The 20705-nt window shown below is 33.4% G+C and overlaps 1 protein-coding gene across 1 annotated transcript in view; it reads right to left on the reverse strand.

Moving 5' to 3' along the window:
• LOC134841733 (telomerase protein component 1-like) overlaps positions 1-20705 on the reverse strand; it is a 126368-nt gene that overhangs the window by 55069 nt on the left and 50594 nt on the right. The window contains exons 20-23 of the mRNA XM_063857769.1: positions 18351-18529; positions 9802-9982; positions 6974-7243; positions 11-143 (exon numbers count right to left, since the gene is read on the reverse strand). Of these exons, the coding sequence (XP_063713839.1) occupies positions 11-143; positions 6974-7243; positions 9802-9982; positions 18351-18529 (763 nt within the window). The remainder of the gene's footprint in view (positions 1-10; positions 144-6973; positions 7244-9801; positions 9983-18350; positions 18530-20705) is intronic.

The raw sequence follows: 20705 nt of genomic DNA on the forward strand, positions 1-20705 counted from the left end.
TTATTTGTACCTGCGGGAGACAAATGAAGCAGCAAAAGAGCAGCGGCTGTAAAATAACTTCCAAATTTTGCCTCCATTGTCTTGATAAATGACTCCAAAAGAGCATTCACAGTTTGCGGAAGGGCCTTGATCCTCGCATTCAGCTGAAAATAGACCAGACATGGTAATCATATAACCTTCCTTCCTTGTAAGGACAAGATTGATATAACAATGAATTAAGAGGATGCTTTGAAGGTAACCTGAAACCCATACTATTTTGGAAAGCAATCAAATTAAATGCACCACTGAATCCAATACTGAGTCAACCGGATACTTTGAACTCAGAAAATCGTCAAATGAGCGACCTTGAAAATTTGTCCAACTGATCACCGCAATCAGCTAAAAAAGATTTTCAATCTAACTTCAAATCGGATTATTGAAAGTAGGTTCGTGTGAAGTAAAGTCTCTTGAGCTGTTTTCTCTTGGGGGCAATAATTGGTTGAAATTTCTATACCGTCAAAAAAATAGGATTGACATTTTCAAGCTACTCGGTGAGGGGCTAAAATGGGACAGAATCAAAAACTGACTGTGACAAAATAAAAACATCAGTACGTGAAAAAAATGACTAAAAAGTACAACTATACGCTCATATCAAACAGTACCTCTATTTCCAGGCATACAATTTTTGAAATTTTGCAAACTGGGTTTTTCAATATGCTATGGAAAAAAAGATAAAATTACTTAGATAGCCGGTTGCTGTGCAAGAAGCACAAAAATTCCGAGAGTTATTTAAAAAGAGGTTTTCAAAATTTTTTTTTTCTATTTAGGCCGTTTTTTGTTCGCCATTGGAGAAAATGAATCAAAAAAGAACGCTCAGATAGCATTGGCCTCAACCGACTACGAAAAACAAAAAAAAATCAAACACAATTTTTTCTTAAAAATAAAGTTTTTTTAAACAAATTTTCTAAGTTTTAAATGCCAAAAAGGCGCAGCACAAATCTTCACAAATAATTTTTTTAAATAAAACTAAGTTTTCCATATCTAAAAAAAACTTTCATATAATGAACGTTACTAGCTCATTGTACTCGCTTGACGATGAAAAAAGCTTAAATTTGAGATATCACTCACCGCTGTAGATTCTCCTGTACATGTGTACTCTATACTGTTCAAAAAAATGTTTCTGATATGATTTTAACACAGATGGTAGTTTAGTGCAAAGTTAAGCGGGGTTACAATAAAACGTTTTTTCATAAAGGAAGATGCTTGCGATGCCATTTTAACCGCTATAAACATGCACTAGCGTTTAACGCACCTTCGGTGCTTCGAAGTTTTTCGACAACTTATGAAAAACCGCATATATTGGAAACAACATCTGCAAAATTTTAGTGTACTGTGACTGCACCCAATTACAGGGTTGGTAATTTCGAACTTTTAAACTTTCTTTTTATTACCATTTTGAAAGCGTCATCTCGAAAACTTAATGGGCCTCTGGAGAACTTTGGAGGCCAGATTTGCAACCACTGAGAGTCCCTGAGAGCACCCTACTATAGGGTTAGGAATCCAAAATTTTGTGAATTTTTTAAACCTAAGTTTCCCGAAAAAAAAAATTGAAAAAAAACGTCTTATCTCGAAAACTAAAAGGATTTGAGCATTCGTATTAAAAGGCAAGATTTGAGACGCCTGGGTGTACAATGACAATAAGGTTGCATTTTCATCAAGTTAGTAGTTTCAAACTTTTTTGAATTTCTTTGTAGATAAGTTTTTTGAGAAACTTTGAAAAAAATCAAAAAACGTCACATCTCGGGAAACTAAAAGCATTTGAGCAGTCGCGTTTAACAGTCGTATGTGGCAAGATTTGCAACTCTTTAGAGTACCCTGACAACACCGAACTATACCGTTGGAAAATTCAAATTGTGCAAACTAATTAATATAAACTTTCTGAAAATTTTGAAAAAATCACAAAAAACGTCACCTCTCGAAAACTACAAAGAATTGAGCAACCATAATTGGAGGCAAGATTCGCAATCCTTGAAAGTACTCTGACAGGACCTAACTACAGGGTTGGGAATTTCATACTTTTGAAGAAAAATAATTTAAGTTTTCTGAAAACTTTTGAAAAAATCACAAACGTCATATCTCGAAAACTACAAAGAATTGAGCAGTCAAACTTAGAGGCGAGATTTGCAATCTTTGAGAGTACTCTGACAGGACCTAACTACAGGGTTAGGAATTTCAGATTTTGCAAAAAAAAATTAACATTGGTTTTCTGAAAACTTTTTGAAAAAATCAAAAAACGTCATATCTCAAAAAATACAAAGATTTGAACAGTCATATTTGGAGGCAACGCTTGTAACTCCTTAGAGTACTCTGACGGCACCCAACTACAAGGTTGGAAATTTCAGATTCATAGAAAAATAATCATAACTTAAGTTTTCTGAAAATTTTTGAAAAAAATCACAAAAAACGTCATATCTCGAAAACTACAATAATTTGAACAGTCATATTTGGAGGCAAGATTTGTAACTCCTTAGAGCTCTCTGACAGCACCCAACTACACGGTTGGGAACTTCAAGTTTTGTAAATGATTTAATTATTTGAAATTTCTGAAAACTTTTGAAAAAACTCAAAAATCGTCTTATCTCGTTAATTAAAATGATTCGGGCATTCAAAATTGGAGGCCAAATTCGCAACCCCTAATTCGATATTGGACTGCTTAATTTAAACTCGGTAAAATAACCCTGAAAATCAAATTGGAAAATCGAAAAAATTCTTAACCATTGCAATATACGATATAGCTTAAACATGCAAAAAATAATACGTTGAAAAAGCTTAAACATGGCGAGATAGTGAAGCCCGCATTTAAATATATAATAGATAATAGATTAGAGCCCTTAGATTCGCTACCAGAAGCAGATCTTTAGTGTACGAACTGTTTTTTTTGCAGATGACATTTTCGACTAACACATTTTCGACAAAGAGAAAAAAGTTGCAGCTTTGCGGCGTGCCAATGGAGGTTCTACTCGCAGAGTCACAAACATTGACAAAAAAATTTTAGGGAAAGCCGATATTTTGAGCGATGAAACAGGGAAACCAGTACTTAACAAAAAATTACAACCACCGAAACTACTATGGGGAAAACTGAAACTGAAGCTGGACTAATTATTAATCGCATTGAATATTGGTAAAATTCTGTTAAATCATGAGACAAAATACTAAGTAATTTTGATGAACACTCAAAATCTACATTCGAAAATTTTGTTATCATGAGATCTTTCGGTTCCTACAATTCAAAAAATAACCAACACACGAAGTAGAAAAGTTAGTTTAAAAGGCATTGACTATACATAGAGGCCAAGCGGAGCTTCGCATCACTTGCGGTACTTCACAAACAAAAACATATAAGCCGAAAAAAAGATAAATATTGAAAAACACTAGGTGTACCAAAATCAGCTGAGCCGAAGTTAATTGGATCTGTATAAAAACATCAAGTCCTCCTTGAAGCTACAAAGAACAACACTTGCAAGAACAATGATAATTGCTTGCAGCAAAACAAAATCCGTGATGTGGCAACTAAGCCGACAAAATTGGCAACTAAGCCCACAAAACTTGAGCCAATTTTCATTTCATGAACGTTACTAGCTCCCTATACCCGCTCGACGATGAAAAAACTTGAATATGAGATATTACCCAACATAATACGGCGATTATATGGCAACTGATTTTGCGTGGAAAAAAGCTTGAGCACGCCCAAAGACGAAGTTCCTCTCCAAATTTGAAGGATTTAACCCAAGAAAACATTAATGCATGCTGCGTTTTTGAACCAAAAGAAATAGATACCACAATATCAATGGATTCGCTGCTTTTCCAGAAGAAAATATTTGAGCTTTATAGGAGAATCGAAAAGATAAAACAAAACATAAACTGAAATCGAAAAGATGCGGCAAAAAATGATTATTTCTGCTAAGCAATTTACAAATATGATTTCTCCTGTACAAATAAATTCTAAACTCTTCAAAACGACATTCTTTCCAATATGATTTCAAAAAAGAGGATAGCTTAGCGCAAACTTAGCAATATATAACGACCACAAACACCAACAATTGGAAAACTCATACTGAAGCTCGAAACTTTAAGAGTCGCTTTAAATATTGGTGACAACTTACTTAAATTCATGGACAAAATTCAAAGAGATCTTCTTAAATTCATAGAGATCTTCTTAAATTCATAGAGATCTTTCGGTTCCTACAAGTCAATAAATAATCAACCAAAAAAGAAGAACAGTTAGTTTAAAAGGTAGTGCTCACACACAGAGGTGAAGCAGCTAATCTTAGCATCACTTGCAAATCAACAAAAAAAAATATAAAAAACAGCCAAAAAAATGATAAATGTTGAAAAACACTAGGTGTACCAAAGTAGCTGAGCCGGAGTTATTTCGATTTGTAAAAAAAGTATCAAGTCCTCCCTGAAGCTACAAAGAACAACACTTGCAAGTACAATGAAAATTGCTGACAGCAAAAAAAAAATCCGTGATGCGACAACTAAGTCGACATAACTAAGCAGCCAAACGAAAATCCGAAAATTTGATTTTTACCGGAAAAAAATTAATATCGTACATGATGAAAAACAAGGCCCAGTCGGGACTCAAACACCACACTTTAAAGTCCAAAGGCAACCATGATACCTCTCGTCCTACTGGTAACGAGCCTGAAAAATGTTACGGTTCACTAATAAAGCAACGAAGATCTGCAACAAAATTGTTTAGGGGAAAAGTGAAAAGTATAATTTAAAGCAAATAAAAATTTTAAAGTGGGTCTCAATGTTGAGATGGCGGAAAAAATCTGAAACACTGCTTCCCGAAAAAATTTAAATCGTTTGAAAAATAAAAACACTCCTTGCAAAAATTTGCTTTTATTTCATCATGATATATGTGGAACAAGACTTTTTGAAATGCTGGATACTTCAAATCGGGTAGAATCGACAAATTTAATCCGCCGGAGAAAAGCATGTCCTGGATGAATCGAAAAAAAAACACTCAATTTTACAATACGCGTGATACACTAGGTAACATATGATTCAATTCCACCAAAAAAAATAAGTGTAAAATAAATATTCAAAGTGTCGAGAAAGAAAGATGAATCACTTTGTTTAACATGGAAAATATTAAATCCTGTTATGAAGGGTAAAACAGAGGTGAAGCTGTGCTTCGCAAAAAACAGAGAGAAAACGACAAAAAGCAGCTCTACAAAAGCAATAAGCAAAAGAAAAAGCCTCGAATTAGTAAGAACTCGGCAACGCCTAGAAACCGATCTCCGATCTAGAGATTATGAGTCTCAGACACTAACCACTCAGCTACGGAAGCTTAATGAATATCAAACACTAACCGCATTCGAAATTCAAATTAAACATTAGATGCCCTTACGGCTATTTGAATTTTAAGAACAACTTATGATTGGCAGTTTTTTTGATAAAATTAACTCCATTTGAGAAAACTTGATCAATAAGCAAACTTTTTATTTCGCTCGAAAATCTATAAACTAAATTCCACTTTCAAAACTAGAAGTCGATCACGTTTTTGGGGACGTTTGCACTTTTGCTATTCGATAGTGGTTTGCTTTCTCCAAAATCAATGAACTGGAATTGAAAAGAAATCACAAGTCGAACCGCGAAGAAGTAAATTTGCGCCTGAACAAATTTTAATACTTTCCCGAAAAAAAGAGAAAAAAATCATCGCGTCCTATATAATAATCTGCACCACGTTCATGGACTTTTAAAAAACTTATCAAAAAACAATTCAGATAAAGGAAAAAAAGAACATATGGTGCATGAAAAAAAGTGTAAGGTAGTTTTCAATTGGCGAAAAAAAATTGAAAATCAAGCAATACAAGTTTTTCTTCGAAAACTATTTTTTTTTTGGTTTTATCAAGTTTATACTAGGCCCAATATATCTTATGGCGTTTTTACATATGACTTTTCATCAAAATGTGTCTTGCAAATACTTGTTTTTGAGCAAAGTCGGATGATAAGGACCATATGTTTCAGGATTAAAAATAAAAAGGAATTTTTCTGGAATAAACCAAATTTTCTGAAATACAAAAACAACTTCTTAGGTTTTTATCGTGTTCCTGCCAAACCCATTATATCTTATGGCTTTTTTAATGTTGCTGCGCCTCAAAAATTTCTTTGCAAAGAAAAAACTACGTTTACTCAAAGATATCGTTGATCAGTTACCATGAAAATCACATCTGAAAATTTTAAACAGAGATGAGTTAACTTAAAGGTGATCTACGAGAGCTCACAAACCAAAAATTCTTAATTTAAAAATAATTAGAACAAACTCCTTGCAGAGTTCATTCAGCCATAGGAGTAAAAAAAAAACTTAAAATCTTTTACCCTCAAACAAACTTCTACTTGACACGAAAAAATATTAACTATAAATGGAATTAATTAATACCGTTTTTACAGCAAAAACTGTTTTCTCAAAGATAATTCCTATTTATACGAATTAAATTTTCCTATTTTTCTTTGCTGTTTCTAGTTTTTCAGGGACGCGCCTTAGTTTGTGCGTAAACCTTATGCGTTAGATACTGTTTGTGAGTGATGCTGTGAGTTAGAAACAATCTATTTATGCCTTTCTCACTAAATACTCTTAGTTTGCTTGAATTTCCTGGCCGGATCAGAGCCCGGTAGTTTGTTTGTCCTAAACAAAAACCTCACCTCCGCACCCAAATGAGCATGGAACTTGAATGATTATGAATGAGGCTACCAAATCATTCAATAATTCAGTGGGACAATTTGTTTACACGAACAAACAAACTTGTTCTAACTTGATACTGCTAGCCACACAAAATAATAAAAAAGGTTTTTATACTCCACGAATCCACGCGTTTTTATACCGCGAATCAATCAACGACTATTTACTCTTCGATCAAATCCGAGCATATTTACTCCTCGGCGAAGCCTGATCATTAAACAGTATTGGTAACAAACAGCACACCTGTTCATAGGTTCCGGACATCCGCAATTCGTCGCACGCGTATGTTAAATACAACGGATTTGAGGCGTCTCTCTTAGACACCAGCTGTCCCAGTTGGTTATTAAAAGCAGCCGTGTCTAGGTGTTTGCCAAAGTTACTAAGACGACTTTGCACCAGGTGTTTCCTGTCCACGACATTTAGTTCCCCTATTGAAATGACGTCATCGGCCAATTCCTCGGCTCGCTTGTGAAGAGGTCCAGAGGAGCTGACGCTGAGCACAAAGACACAACCCTAAACAAAATTATGATTGTTGTTGTTCCGAAATTGACCCCGAATCCAAAAATCCGTTCCACTCTGCGTTTTTGTTCATTGTTGTTGTTCCTAAATTGACCCCGAATCCAAAATTCCGTTCCACTCTCCGTTTTTGCTCATTGTTGTTGTCCCAAAATTGACCCCGAATCCAAAATTCCGTTCCACTCTCTGTTTTTGTTCCAGCCAATTTTGACTACCTCACGGAAAGCTCAAAGCGGTATTAAATTCGAGCCCTTTTGATCGTTATTCGAATTTGAAAAATTTGTCTCAGTGTCGAGAAAAACTCGTCTGAATGTTTTCAAAAATTTTCAGACTAAATCAGGCGAAATTTGACGATCCCGGGTTGACCTCAATAGACAAAAAATGCTAATCATACAGTTCCATAAACTAAGTCTATGAAAAAATTCTAATCATACAAATTTCATACATTTTGCTAAAATAGTCTGATCGAATTTTCAAAGAACTTTTTTCTTGCTTTGGCATAAAAGTCAGTGTATTGTAATAAATATAAAAGAACAACTTTTTGTCAAAAAAAAAGTACTAATCATACCAATTTCATATAAGGAAATTGTAAGACTAGCATTTTTTTTGATGGCGAACAAAAATTTTAGTTTTAAAATTTCACCGAACAACTCGAATTTTGTACTCAAACAAACATTTTCAAAAAAAACTTTTGCAAGCAAAATCAATTTGTGTGCATAACGTAGTCCTGGATACACCAAAATTTGATTTTTTTTCCATTTCTCTGGATAAACTTTTTCAAAAATGCTAAAAATTCCCATTTCTTTTGTATGGCATGCTTATGCATGCCTTGATCAATGACTGATAAATTAAAAACTCAATATTTGAAAGAAATCATCTGGTAAATTTTTGCCAAAACTTAAAAGTTTGATGCTTTCAGTAAATAGTTTGTGTAAGACAACTCTTATACAATTCAGGTCGTTTCCAATGCATTGTAATTGCAAGACCATGGAACCTTTGGTGACCCTAGTTTTGAGTAAACCATGGTTTTTGTAACTTGTGTTCACGAGAAATTAAACTGAAAAAAAAAAAAAACAAAAAAAAAAACAATTTTTTGGTTAATGGGACAATGCTTGTCATACAATTTCCATATATGAAAAATCACTAATCATAGACCTTTCATGCAGCTTTCCGTAGGTATGGATTTACAAAAAAAAGTGTATGAGTAGCATTTTTCCTATATGAAAGTTGTATGATTAGCATTTTTGGTAGTGGGATTTTAGCGAAATTGACTGATATCCCAATTCTATTTCAACGTCTACAATTTCAACGTTATTTTAACTATTATTACTCCTAATTCTTTGGTTCTTTTACCTAATTCAATCAACCTTTACTGCAAACATACGTGAATTTATCTAATTGAGTCACCCTTTACTGGAAAAAATACTTAACTGAAAAATAAACTTTTTTATAGGTTGACTAAAATGATTTTTCGAGATCTCCCAAAGCACTACAAACACCTTGTTTTGGTCAAATTTTCAGCAGCAGGCAAAATTTCGAAAGAACAGGTCAAAAAAGCGTTTTTAGGCACTTTTTGGAAAATTATGACCAGAAAAATGGATGTCTCAAATTAGTACAAAGAGGGAACTTTTGCATCGGCAGGGATCGAATCCCTGAAGCCCCCCCAAAAAAATCCTTTGGTGGTGGGCAGAACATTCTGTGCTACTTGCACAGCAACTTGCTAGCCTTGTTTCATAGTAACATCACGACAGTTCCATTTGTTCGAGATTCGTTGTTGCCGAAGTTTCCTTTGGAAATTAGACTTTTAATTACTATTCAAAAAAAAATAAACACCCCCAATCGATTTAGGGGAGGGCGGATAAAATGACTGTTTTTCAGAAATTAACTTCTTCGAAGGCAAAATAAATTGGTCTAATTGATCAAAAAACGTAATCGATAGAAAATTATGATTAATATTTTAGGTTATTAAAACGTGATATGTTACAATAGCTGGTAATTTTGAGTGTAAAGCAAGTATTAAAATTTGAGAATTATAATACATAATTTAGTCATTTCATTTTCAATCAATTATGCAACTACTAAGATAGTTTTTGTAAATACATTTTTCTGGCAGATGAAATGCTACTCAAAAATTCAAAATTTACATTTCTGCAAAAAAGTTTGGCCTTTGAAGCGAATTATAAATTATGTGCGAAGTAAAAGAAAAAGCGATCCAGCTATTCAATTTGAATCTACCATTTATTGAAATATATCAGCTATTAAAAGTATAAAAGAGCTGCTCCGTATAAAAAATTTCTCAACTCGTTGATTCTGCGCACTTGTTTGAAATGAATATCTTATGCGGAATTAAATTTCAGAATTAATACATGCTTGGGCAGGACATTCTACGGTAGGTCAAACAGAGGGTGAGACATTGTATGGTTGATCCGAAAAATATAGACCGATTCGAGTCTCTATTGTGTAATGCATGTTGTTTTGACTGGGCTCTTTTTTCTCTGATTCAACAACTTTGTTGAAAAAATAATGATTTTTATCCCATATTATTTTTTGCTCACTTTAGGAAGAACTTTGGGCACCCAGTTTAGATTACAATATGTGACGCCACCGCTTTTGGTAGTTTTTGAGCACATCCGTTCGAGTCCATCAAAGAAAAGCAGGAAAGGTCTCTTCTGTCTCTTTAGGGAGAACAGTGACACAACTATCTGCAGCCACTTCAGGAATTCCTTTCTCAGCTCACTGAAACATAAAACATTGTCAACTGACAGTTGGAAAAGAGAAACGAACTTTGAATTTCTAGAACTATTTATGATGGGCGCTTTTTGATAAATTAACCCAACTTGAGAAAACTGGATCAAAAGTGCATATATACCTAAGTGCATTCATAAATGAATTATTATGTATGAATGCACATCTGTATATATTAGAGCATGACTTTTTCCTGAAATAAAAAAATCACCTATCTACGTTTATTATTCTTCACTACGTTCATTATTCACAAAAATGGGCTTTTTACATAAAGGCAAAGCTGTCACTTCACAAACACAAGCGACAAATAACAAAAAAAGAGCTCCTTTAATTAGAGAAAATAAGCCGAGAAAAAATCTTTGAAAAACAAAAGCTTGTGAAGACTAGGAGATGCAAGTGAAGGACCACCCGAACAGGAGACACCTGCCTTAAACACTTACCTTCAAAAACAAGGGGAGATTTTTGCGGAGTTTCGCAAAAGAGGCAATTCGAAAGCTAAAAATTTCTTTTTCAACCAGTTCTCTTGCCTCAAAACAAATTTTACAAAAGAATTCAACTCCAGGCAACACCTTTTAACACGAAAACCATCAACATGTCTGCAGTTAGAGTTAAAAGGACACAAAAAAGGCACCGCCACATCATCGTTAAAAAGTCGAGTCAGAGAGCAAAAAAAAATTGAACAAGGAGCCGCACTTTCAATTGAAATGCAGATTTGATTAAAATTTCAATGATCTTTCCAGTCGCTCTCAGATCAGACATCCTTTTACATCAGTTTTTTCATGGTGATATTTAATAACGTATTTTGAAGTTTTTCGTGGGGTTGATTCTTAGCATTCAAAATTTCGGCGCTAGAGCCTTAACGATCTGAAATACAACAAGAAATACAAAAAGAGGTAATTATTCCGACAGAAATAAAGCCGACAGCCAATAAGCTAAATATCAATTAAAACCTTTTGGCAAAACCAGATTGGAACAAAAAATGCATGAACTAACCACATACGATCCACAAGAATTATATATGTTTTATACGCAGGGTATTAAACATAATTCGGAAATTAAACCGACAAAGCTTAAGTCGACAAACAACAGCAAGAAACTAATACCGAAATTGTATACTTATGCACACAATGGTTATAATTCTAGCTATTGAGTTTTAAAAAAAACTATACTAGCAGACACTAGTTAAATTTAATTTTTAAGACATTGAGCATTTCAGCAGCATCACAAATGATTCAAAAGCTTTTATTAACTAAGTTCTTTACCCGAAAAAAAATCTGTATTCCGATTTGATAACACTTGCATCAAAAATTACATTATCTGCATAAGTTTGAATTTTTTTTCTTCGAAATAAAGGAGAACAGAAACGTTATATTTAAAGAGCCATCAGACCGTAGTATCCTACCTTAAAGGCAAATGTTCCGAGAATAAACTGCTGACAAACCTAGTTATTTTAAAAGTGAGCGAAAAAAATAAACATGTTCATACAGTGCTGATTTAAATTATCCGGAAAAAACGAACGAAACTTGAACTTTCAAACGCGTTTTCCTCAAATTGAGTGGAGATGAGACAAAAAGCGAAGAGAACAAAAGTTGCTTAGAATTTCACCAGAATTAATATGGTGCCATTTTTTCCCGAAATTTTCAACAAAAATTTTACCCCAAAAATGGGTCATTTTGGCTTTTTTCAATTAATCAAGAATTGCGCTGAAATTACTTTGTTAATTGATAAGAAAATTATATCACAAGAAGCTTCCTATGCAGCTCAACAAGGTTTAAGAACGGTTAAGTCTCCAAAAATGAATGCACATCTATATATTAGAGCATGACTTTTTTCCTGAAATAAAAAAATCACCTATCTACGTTTATTATTCTTCACTACGTTCATTATTCACAAAAATGGGCTTTTTACATAAAGGCAAAGCTGTCACTTCACAAACACAAGCGACAAATAACAAAAAAAGAGCTCCTTTAATTAGAGAAAATAAGCCGAGAAAAAATCTTTGAAAAACAAAAGCTTGTGAAGACTAGGAGATGCAAGTGAAGGACCACCCGAACAGGAGACACCTGCCTTAAACACTTACCTTCAAAAACAAGGGGAGATTTTTGCGGAGTTTCGCAAAAGAGGCAATTCGAAAGCTAAAAATTTCTTTTTCAACCAGTTCTCTTGCCTCAAAACAAATTTTACAAAAGAATTCAACTCCAGGCAACACCTTTTAACACGAAAACCATCAACATGTCTGCAGTTAGAGTTAAAAGGACACAAAAAAGGCACCGCCACATCATTGGTAAAAAGTCGAGTCAGAGAGCAAAAAAAATTGAACAAGGAGCCGCACTTTCAATTGAAATGCAGATTTGATTAAAATTTCAATGATCTTTCCAGTCGCTCTCAGATCAGACATCCTTTTACATCAGTTTTTTCATGGTGATATTTAATAACGTATTTTGAAGTTTTTCGTGGGGTTGATTCTTAGCATTCAAAATTTCGGCGCTAGAGCCTTAACGATCTGAAATACAACAAGAAATACAAAAAGAGGTAATTATTCCGACAGAAATAAAGCCGACAGCCAATAAGCTAAATATCAATTAAAACCTTTTGGCAAAACCAGATTGGAACAAAAAATGCATGAACTAACCACATACGATCCACAAGAATTATATATGTTTTATACGCAGGGTATTAAACATAATTCGGAAATTAAACCGACAAAGCTTAAGTCGACAAACAACAGCAAGAAACTAATACCGAAATTGTATACTTATGCACACAATGGTTATAATTCTAGCTATTGAGTTTTAAAAAAAACTATACTAGCAGACACTAGTTAAATTTAATTTTTAAGACATTGAGCATTTCAGCAGCATCACAAATGATTCAAAAGCTTTTGTTAACTAAGTTCTTTACCCGAAAAAAAATCTGTATTCCGATTTGATAACACTTGCATCAAAAATTACATTATCTGCATAAGTTTGAATTTTTTTTCTTCGAAATAAAGGAGAACAGAAACGTTATATTTAAAGAGCCATCAGACCGTAGTATCCTACCTTAAAGGCAAATGTTCCGAGAATAAACTGCTGACAAACCTAGTTATTTTAAAAGTGAGCGAAAAAAATAAACATGTTCATACAGTGCTGATTTAAATTATCCGGAAAAAACGAACGAAACTTGAACTTTCAAACGCGTTTTCCTCAAATTGAGTGGAGATGAGACAAAAAGCGAAGAGAACAAAAGTTGCTTAGAATTTCACCAGAATTAATATGGTGCCATTTTTTCCCGAAATTTTCAACAAAAATTTCACCCCAAAAATGGGTCATTTTGGCTTTTTTCAATTAATCAAGAATTGCGCTGAAATTACTTTGTTAATTGATAAGAAAATTATATCACAAGAAGCTTCCTATGCAGCTCAACAAGGTTTAAGAAGGGTTAAGTCTCCAAAAACCAGTATATGAGAAAAAATTTTCATTGATAGTCAATAAATGTGATTTTTACTATATAAAACCCAGAATCTCTGTTGAAAAATAAATTTTAAACAATTTGCTCAAATTTTTGTAGACTTAACCCTTCTTAAACCTTGTTGAGCTGCGTAAGAGGCTTCTTGTGATATAATTTTCTTATCAACTAACAAAGTAGTTTCAGCGTGACCCATTTTTGGGGTAAAATTTTTGTTGAGTTTGTTGAGAATTTCGGATAAAAAATGGCACCATATTAACTCTGGTGAAATTCTAAGCAGCTTTTGTTCTCTTCACTTTTTGTCTAATCTTTACCCAATTTGAGAAAAACGCGTTTGAAAATTCATGTTTTGTTCGTTTTGTCCGGATAATATAAATCAGCACTGTATACAGATACCTCCTCAGAAAAACTTGACGGAATGAATTTTTGAAACAAAAAAAAACAACTGAAAAAACATTAAAAAATGACGTAGCTGTTGATCAGAAATGTGTTTCGGTTTGTTCTCCTTTGATCATCATTATGTTTTGCATCGTTTTGATTGGCATAGTGATATTATGTTTCTCGAACTGATGCTCACTCACGCGTTAAAAAAGTTCAGTTCTTCAACAGGTGTAACTTTTTGCAAGAAAACTATAATATATCGAATCTTGGAAAAAAATTCCGAAAAAAATGTCGAATGAATTTCCACTTGCTTCTTCTTGTTCAGCAACTAGTGCAAAAAACACTTCGAATGGCACAAAAAAGACATTAAAAAAAGCAAATAAAATGAAAAAATGAATTGAAAAAAAATTGTAACGCTAACCAAAACATTCACAAGTTTGTCTCGAATGAAATTAAGCGTCAAAAACACTATTGCCAGCTTTCAATTAGCATTGAAAAAAACCGGGCGTTAACGAAAACGATAATACTCACAAAAACTAAATTGTTGACATAAAAAAAATTGAGCAGTGAATATTTGTTGAAGTCTTCTCAAGACCAAACATGCAGGAAAACCAAAATTTGCACATCATATGACAAAAAAAGAGCCATATTTAACCAAATAACAACTAAACCAAAACCATTGCAGCCCAATGAGCATTTTAAGCAAAAAAACTGACCGTAAACCGATAGGCTAAACCTGCAATTTAAAGTAAGATATCAAAATAACGTTCAGGCTCAGTACTCAAAACGTTCAAGCTTTATCTAGTGGTTTTCAGATATTCCAAACTTAAACTATGAAGTACGACGTAAAATGCCGACAGCATACAACTGCACATTCCATAATTGAGAAAAAGTTCTACAACGACTAGTTTTTTTTGTAAAAATCCTTATTTCTTCACAAGGATTCTTGTTCAAATTATTAGATTAAGTTATTATTAGGGTTGATTTTATTTATAATTTACTGCCATCAATAGTTTGATTCAGCGTAATTAAAAATAAATATCAGAATTTTTTTTGAAAAATCTGTTTATTAAAATCGTCATATCTCAGAAACTAAGAAAGACTTAATTTCAAACCAAATGTGCAACGGCCGAGAAAGCACCAAAGCATCACATCATGGGGCTGAACTTTTGAATAGTATTTTTTAAACTGTTTTCGAAAAATCATAACACAAATTTCATATCTCGGAAACTAAGGCGATTTGAGCGATCATTATTTGAGTCCACATCTGCAACCTTTTGAAATTACCCAACCATAGGGTCGAGCAGCTAAATTATTTTTTTAATTTAAATATTTGGAGGCAAGATTTGCAACGTTTGCTGAGATTACCATAGGGTTGACCATTACAGTTTTTTCATATCTAAGTTAGTTAAAAGTTTTTGAAAAATCATACAAAAAGGCGAGCATTCATACTTTTAGGCTAAAATGGCAACCTTTGAGAAAGCACTCAGTGCATACCACCACAGGTTAGCTAGCTTCGAATTTTATGATTTCAATGCTGAAACGAAAAACTTCAAAGTTTTTCCTTGGAAATGAAGAAAAAACTGTTAAGACATTCGCGTTCCACGAGTTGTATGGTGAAAACAAATGTTGACTTTAGAAGTTTGCAATCAGTAGTTTATATGAATAAAAAGCTTTCTTGAACACTCGTACAGTATATTTCAAATCGTCGACTTCAAAAAACATTTTAACACTATATTGCCTTTATAGCATGTCAACATAGGGACTTCTTAAACATGTGACACGTGAAACACCAGTTAATTATAGTATAGATTGTTTGAATGGCGGAGTGCGTCTGCAACTGTAGGGATCGGATGCCGAGTTTTTTGTGAACCCGCTCGTCATTAGTTTCAATTAATTGTTTGCCCTCCTGTGTACTTACTGTAGTTTACTTTTGCTTGGAAGTATTCAAACTTGTCTTGTTTTAGTTTTCACTCTCGACTCTTGACCTGATGTTACTTTAAAATATGCTGCCCTTTGGAATATACTGTGTGGAGAGAGGAAGCTTCGATCATTACAGCATAGAAAACAGAAGTTAAAATAATTAACGTGACGTGACTGTTACAAGATTTTTTGCAGAAAAAACTTAGACGGTAAATGCTAATAGTGTTAATGATGGCTTAAGTTATACTTTATTTAAAAGCATTTAGTTTTGTGTCACAGAATACGTAGATTGAATTACGAGTAAGGACGATGGCCTCAATTAAGTTGGATCGCGTCATCGGTGACGTAAATTGAAAAAAATCAATTACAAAACCGGCATTAAATGGAGTGAAATTGTAGTGGGGTGAATTGGCTACGGCGAGTACCTAGTGCTCGAAAACAAAATCGCTAAAGAATTTACCGTACCTCGACAACAAAATTGATTCTCATGATTTTTACTCAGTTTTTTGTTTTAATCAATTTTTTGTTTTGACGAATTTTCGTTCCGACAAATTATTGTTTTTGTTCCTTTTAAGTCTTTGGGGATACTGAAAGATAAATGTACTAATGCGCCAATTGTACTATTTTGAAGAGCGTAATTTGCCTTCCATTTAGCAAATGCATTTGATAAGAACTTTGAAAGAGAAATCAAAAGTTTGACCACAAAATCAAATTTGAGCCCAAACAATTCAATTGTTTCCAGAAAAATCATGTCTTCAGTTGGTTCATTGGCATTATTCTGGCTCGACAACAATGATCGTATAAAAAAAAACATGGAACAAACCTTCAAAGCAAAAAGATTCATGAAATGACATGAAGGAAGCGCTCCCTGGAAAGATAGTGAGCGCCCCTTAATGATACGATTTTTAAGGCATCAAAAAGAGTTAAGTGATGCCTTCAAAGCGTAAAGATGAAAAGTTACGCTGATATTCTCATTCATGCGCAGCTGGCAAGAATAGTTCCACATCAATCGCAAATTGGTACAGTTTATGATCTCACAGTAAAGTTAAAACACTCGACTGTTCGAACCAGTGATAAAAATTTGATCAACGCAATTGCCACGTTATGTTTTTCCTTGGTTATGGCTACATATCAACAAAGCAGCGAGATAAGAGTTTTTTCATCGAGTGAAAACAACCAACATGTCACCCATGTTTTTTCATTAAAAAATTCTAGCAAAATTATTTCGAGTTTACTAGCAAACTAACTTGAGCTGGCCATCATTCGAAATAAAAACGAAAATTTAGCATAGAACTTGATTTGATTAAAAACCTTTTCTCGATTAAACGTTTTCATATTTCTTCAGTATGAAGGCGTTTCCACGGAGATTAAAACGGCCAAATCCATTTTTGATTAATTTTCAAACTATAATTATTCTACGTTGCGAACTCGTTTCCTCCGAAGAGTGAAAATGGTTTCTTGTTGATTAAAATGTGAGCAACACAACAAAGTCAACTCAGCGGGACTGAGCTTTTAATTTTTGAGTCTTTTAGTGTTCTATGAAATCTTTGAAAATTAATTAAATCTGCCTAAAAATAGTGCGAGCCTTTTGTTAGAAATAATTCCCACAACATTCTCAAATATATCCCGCTTTGATATAACTTCACTTAAATTGAGATTGAACTAAAAATCTGACAATGAGATGAGCGCTGACTTTTTACGGAATTTTCTGCTAAGTTCCTTTTGAAACTAAGTCGAACCCAAAAGAAGATTTTTTTGTTTTGATTCCGCTCTTTTTGCGACTTTTGTTGTTCCAACTAATGAAAATGGAGAGGAACTTTGTATTCGGGTGTGTTTTGGTTGTTCTTTTTTTCACGCAAAATCAGGTTCCTCAAATAATTATCGTGAAGGAAGTTTACCTGCTATCCTTGTTGCACTTTAGAAACTTATAATTAATTGAACTTTACCGTCTACGCAATGTTAAATCATCGCAGAGTAGATATTTTAATTGAGAAAGAGAATTCTCAATGTATGGTCCCGTAGAGATTATTTTCCTGCCTGTTTTCAGCGATTGCGTCCACCAACTGTTGGTAACAGAGAAGCAACCATTTTTTATTCCCAGCAAACAACAATCTTGAAATTTCAAAGTGAAACTTGGCTTCATGGTAATTGGCATAATGATTCCATTTCTCAAAAACTCAGTATATGAAAAAATCTTTTACTAAGCACAACTTTGTTTGTTAAAAAAATTATCGCAAAGTGGTGAAACCTGACGAGGACGTAGCTATAAGCTTTGTGTCTATACGCGAGCGATAATTGCTTTGATTGAGATAAAAAAACAAATAAGCGTAAATTTAAATTTCGTTTTGATAATCTCTTTATTCGTCAAGGACATGTAAAATTTCATTTTCGACCTATTTCGGCGAAGTGCATGCTGTTCAAATTTGATTCGACATGCGTATGCTGATTGACACGCATGCTAAGAGGCCATTCCAAATGGCATACAGGTCTTTTTTGTTTTTGTAAAATTTGACTGTTGACGTTCTGCGTGAGTATATTTGTGACGATAATTGTTGAAAATTGACAGAAATTGCCGAAGTTTTTATAATTATATATTTATCAGACTAACTTGGAGCTCAGTGGAACTTCCATGTCATCAAGATGGAAGTCGATTTTGAAGTTCTTCAACAAGCGGGTCAAAATTGATTCCACACTTTCTGCACCCCCCACAAAATGGTAGAACAACCCGGTCTCCACTGAACATGTTTCATCCCCTCCTGTTCCTTCGAATTCCTTAATAAGCGAAGCCTGAAATGAAGTCGATGAAAAATTCAATAGAACACCTGCAATTTGTAATTGACAATTAAAATTCAATTTGACGCCTGCAAAGGTCTATAAAAATAGCCATGTTTTCAAATTGACATTTTTGAACCCAAATTTCAACAACTAATCGGAAATGGAAACGTATTTTTGCAATCTGAAAACTATTTGACAGGAAATGATGAGCGCTTCAACATGCGTCAAGGCCCAAGCGTCAAAATATTCCAACATAGAAGAAATGCAGATTTTTCAACCTAAGGTTGGTATTTCGAAAAAAAAACCCAAGAAAAGAAACCATTTAATAATAACTAGCGTGTAACGCACCACCGGTGCTTCGAACTTTTGACAACTCAGGAAAAATCGCAAATAATGGAAACCAGATCTGCAGGCTTTTAGTGTACTCTGACAGCACCCAATTACATGGTTAGGAATTTCAAACTTTCAAGAAAAAAAATTTACTCGAAAATTCTCAAAAAACGTCATATCTCGAAAACTATATAAGAATTTGAGCAGTCATATTTGGAGGCAAGATTCGCAACCCCTGAGAGTACCCTGAAATTTACTCGAAAAATTACAAAAAAACGTCATATCTCGAAAGCTATAAGAAGTTGAGCAGTCATATTTGGAGGCAAGAATCGCAACCCTTGAGAGTACCCTGAAATCACACAACTACAGGGTAAGGCATTTCAAATTTTGAAGAAAAAAAATCGTTAAGTTTTCTGAAATTTTTTTGAAAAATCACAAAACACGTCATATCTCGAAACTACAAAGATTGGAGCAGTCATAACTGGAGGCAAGGTTCGCAACCCCTGAGAGTACTCTGATAGCCCCCAATTACAGGATTGGGAACTTCAAATTTTGAAGAAAAAAAATCGTTAAGTTTTCTGAAATTTTTTTGAAAAATCACAAAACACGTCATATCTCGAAACTACAAAGATTTGAGCAGTCAACTTTGGAGTCAAGATTCGAAACTTCTGAGAGTACTCTGACAGCACTCAGATACAAGGTAAGGAATTTTAAAATTGAAAAAAAAAATAATTCAACTTTTCTGAAATTTTTGTGAAAAATCACAAAAAAACGCCATATCTCGAAAACTACAAGGATTTGAGCAGTCAAATTTGGAGGCAAAACTCGCAACTCATGAGAGTACTCTGACAGCACTCAGATACAAGGTAAGGAATTTTAAAATTGAAAAAAATAATAATTCAACTTTTCTGAAATTTTTGTGAAAAATCACAAAAAAACGCCATATCTCGAAAACTACAAGGATTTGAGCAGTCATATTTGGAGGCAAAACTCGCAATTCATGAGAGTACCCTGACAGCACCCAACCAAAGGGTAAGGCATTTCAAATTTTGAAAACAATTAAATCAAGTTTTTTGAAAATTTAAGTTTTAATTTAGATAAAAAAAGATACTAAAAAAATAGAAAAAAGATCGAAAAGAAGGATTGAAAAAGAAATCGAAAAAGGCTTGAAAAAATTTAAGAAAAAGGAGAATCAAAAAAATACAAAAAATAGAAAAAAAAGATCGAAAAGAAGGATAGAAAAAGATTGAAAAAGAAGGATCGAAAAAAGACAAAAATAAGATTTGAAAAAAAGATTGAAAAAGGATCGAAAAAAAGATAAAGATAAAAAAAAGATAGGAAAACACATCGAAAAAAAATATTGAAAAAAGAAACGACAGAAAAAAATAGAAAAAAGAGAACAAAAGGTCGAAAAAGAAAGATCGAAAAAAGATAAAAGAAAGATGAAAAAAAACATCGAAAAAGAGGGATCGAAAAAGAAGGATCGATAACATTGAAAAAAAAGATAGAAAAAAAAGTCGAAAAAGAAGGATTGAAAAAAAAAGATAAGAAAAAAAATCGAAAAAGAAGGATCGGAAAAAAACATCGAATATGATTGAAAAAAAAGATCGAAAAAGAAAGATCGAAAACAAAGATCAAAAAAGAAGGATTAAAAAAAGATAAAAAGATCAAAGAAAAGATAGAGAGAAAAAAGATCGAAAAAGAAGGATCGAAAAAGAAGGATTGAAAAAAAACTTAGAAAAAAGATAGAAAAGATCGAAAAAGAAGGATCGAAAAAATAAGGATAAAGAAACAGGAAAAAAAATATAGTAAATCCAACTAAAGATAAAGAGAAAGAATTGGAGACAACAGTTTGACA

Source organism: Symsagittifera roscoffensis, chromosome 3, assembly GCF_963678635.1.
Source record: "Symsagittifera roscoffensis chromosome 3, txSymRosc1.1, whole genome shotgun sequence".
NCBI classification, from domain to species: domain Eukaryota; kingdom Metazoa; phylum Xenacoelomorpha; order Acoela; family Convolutidae; genus Symsagittifera; species Symsagittifera roscoffensis.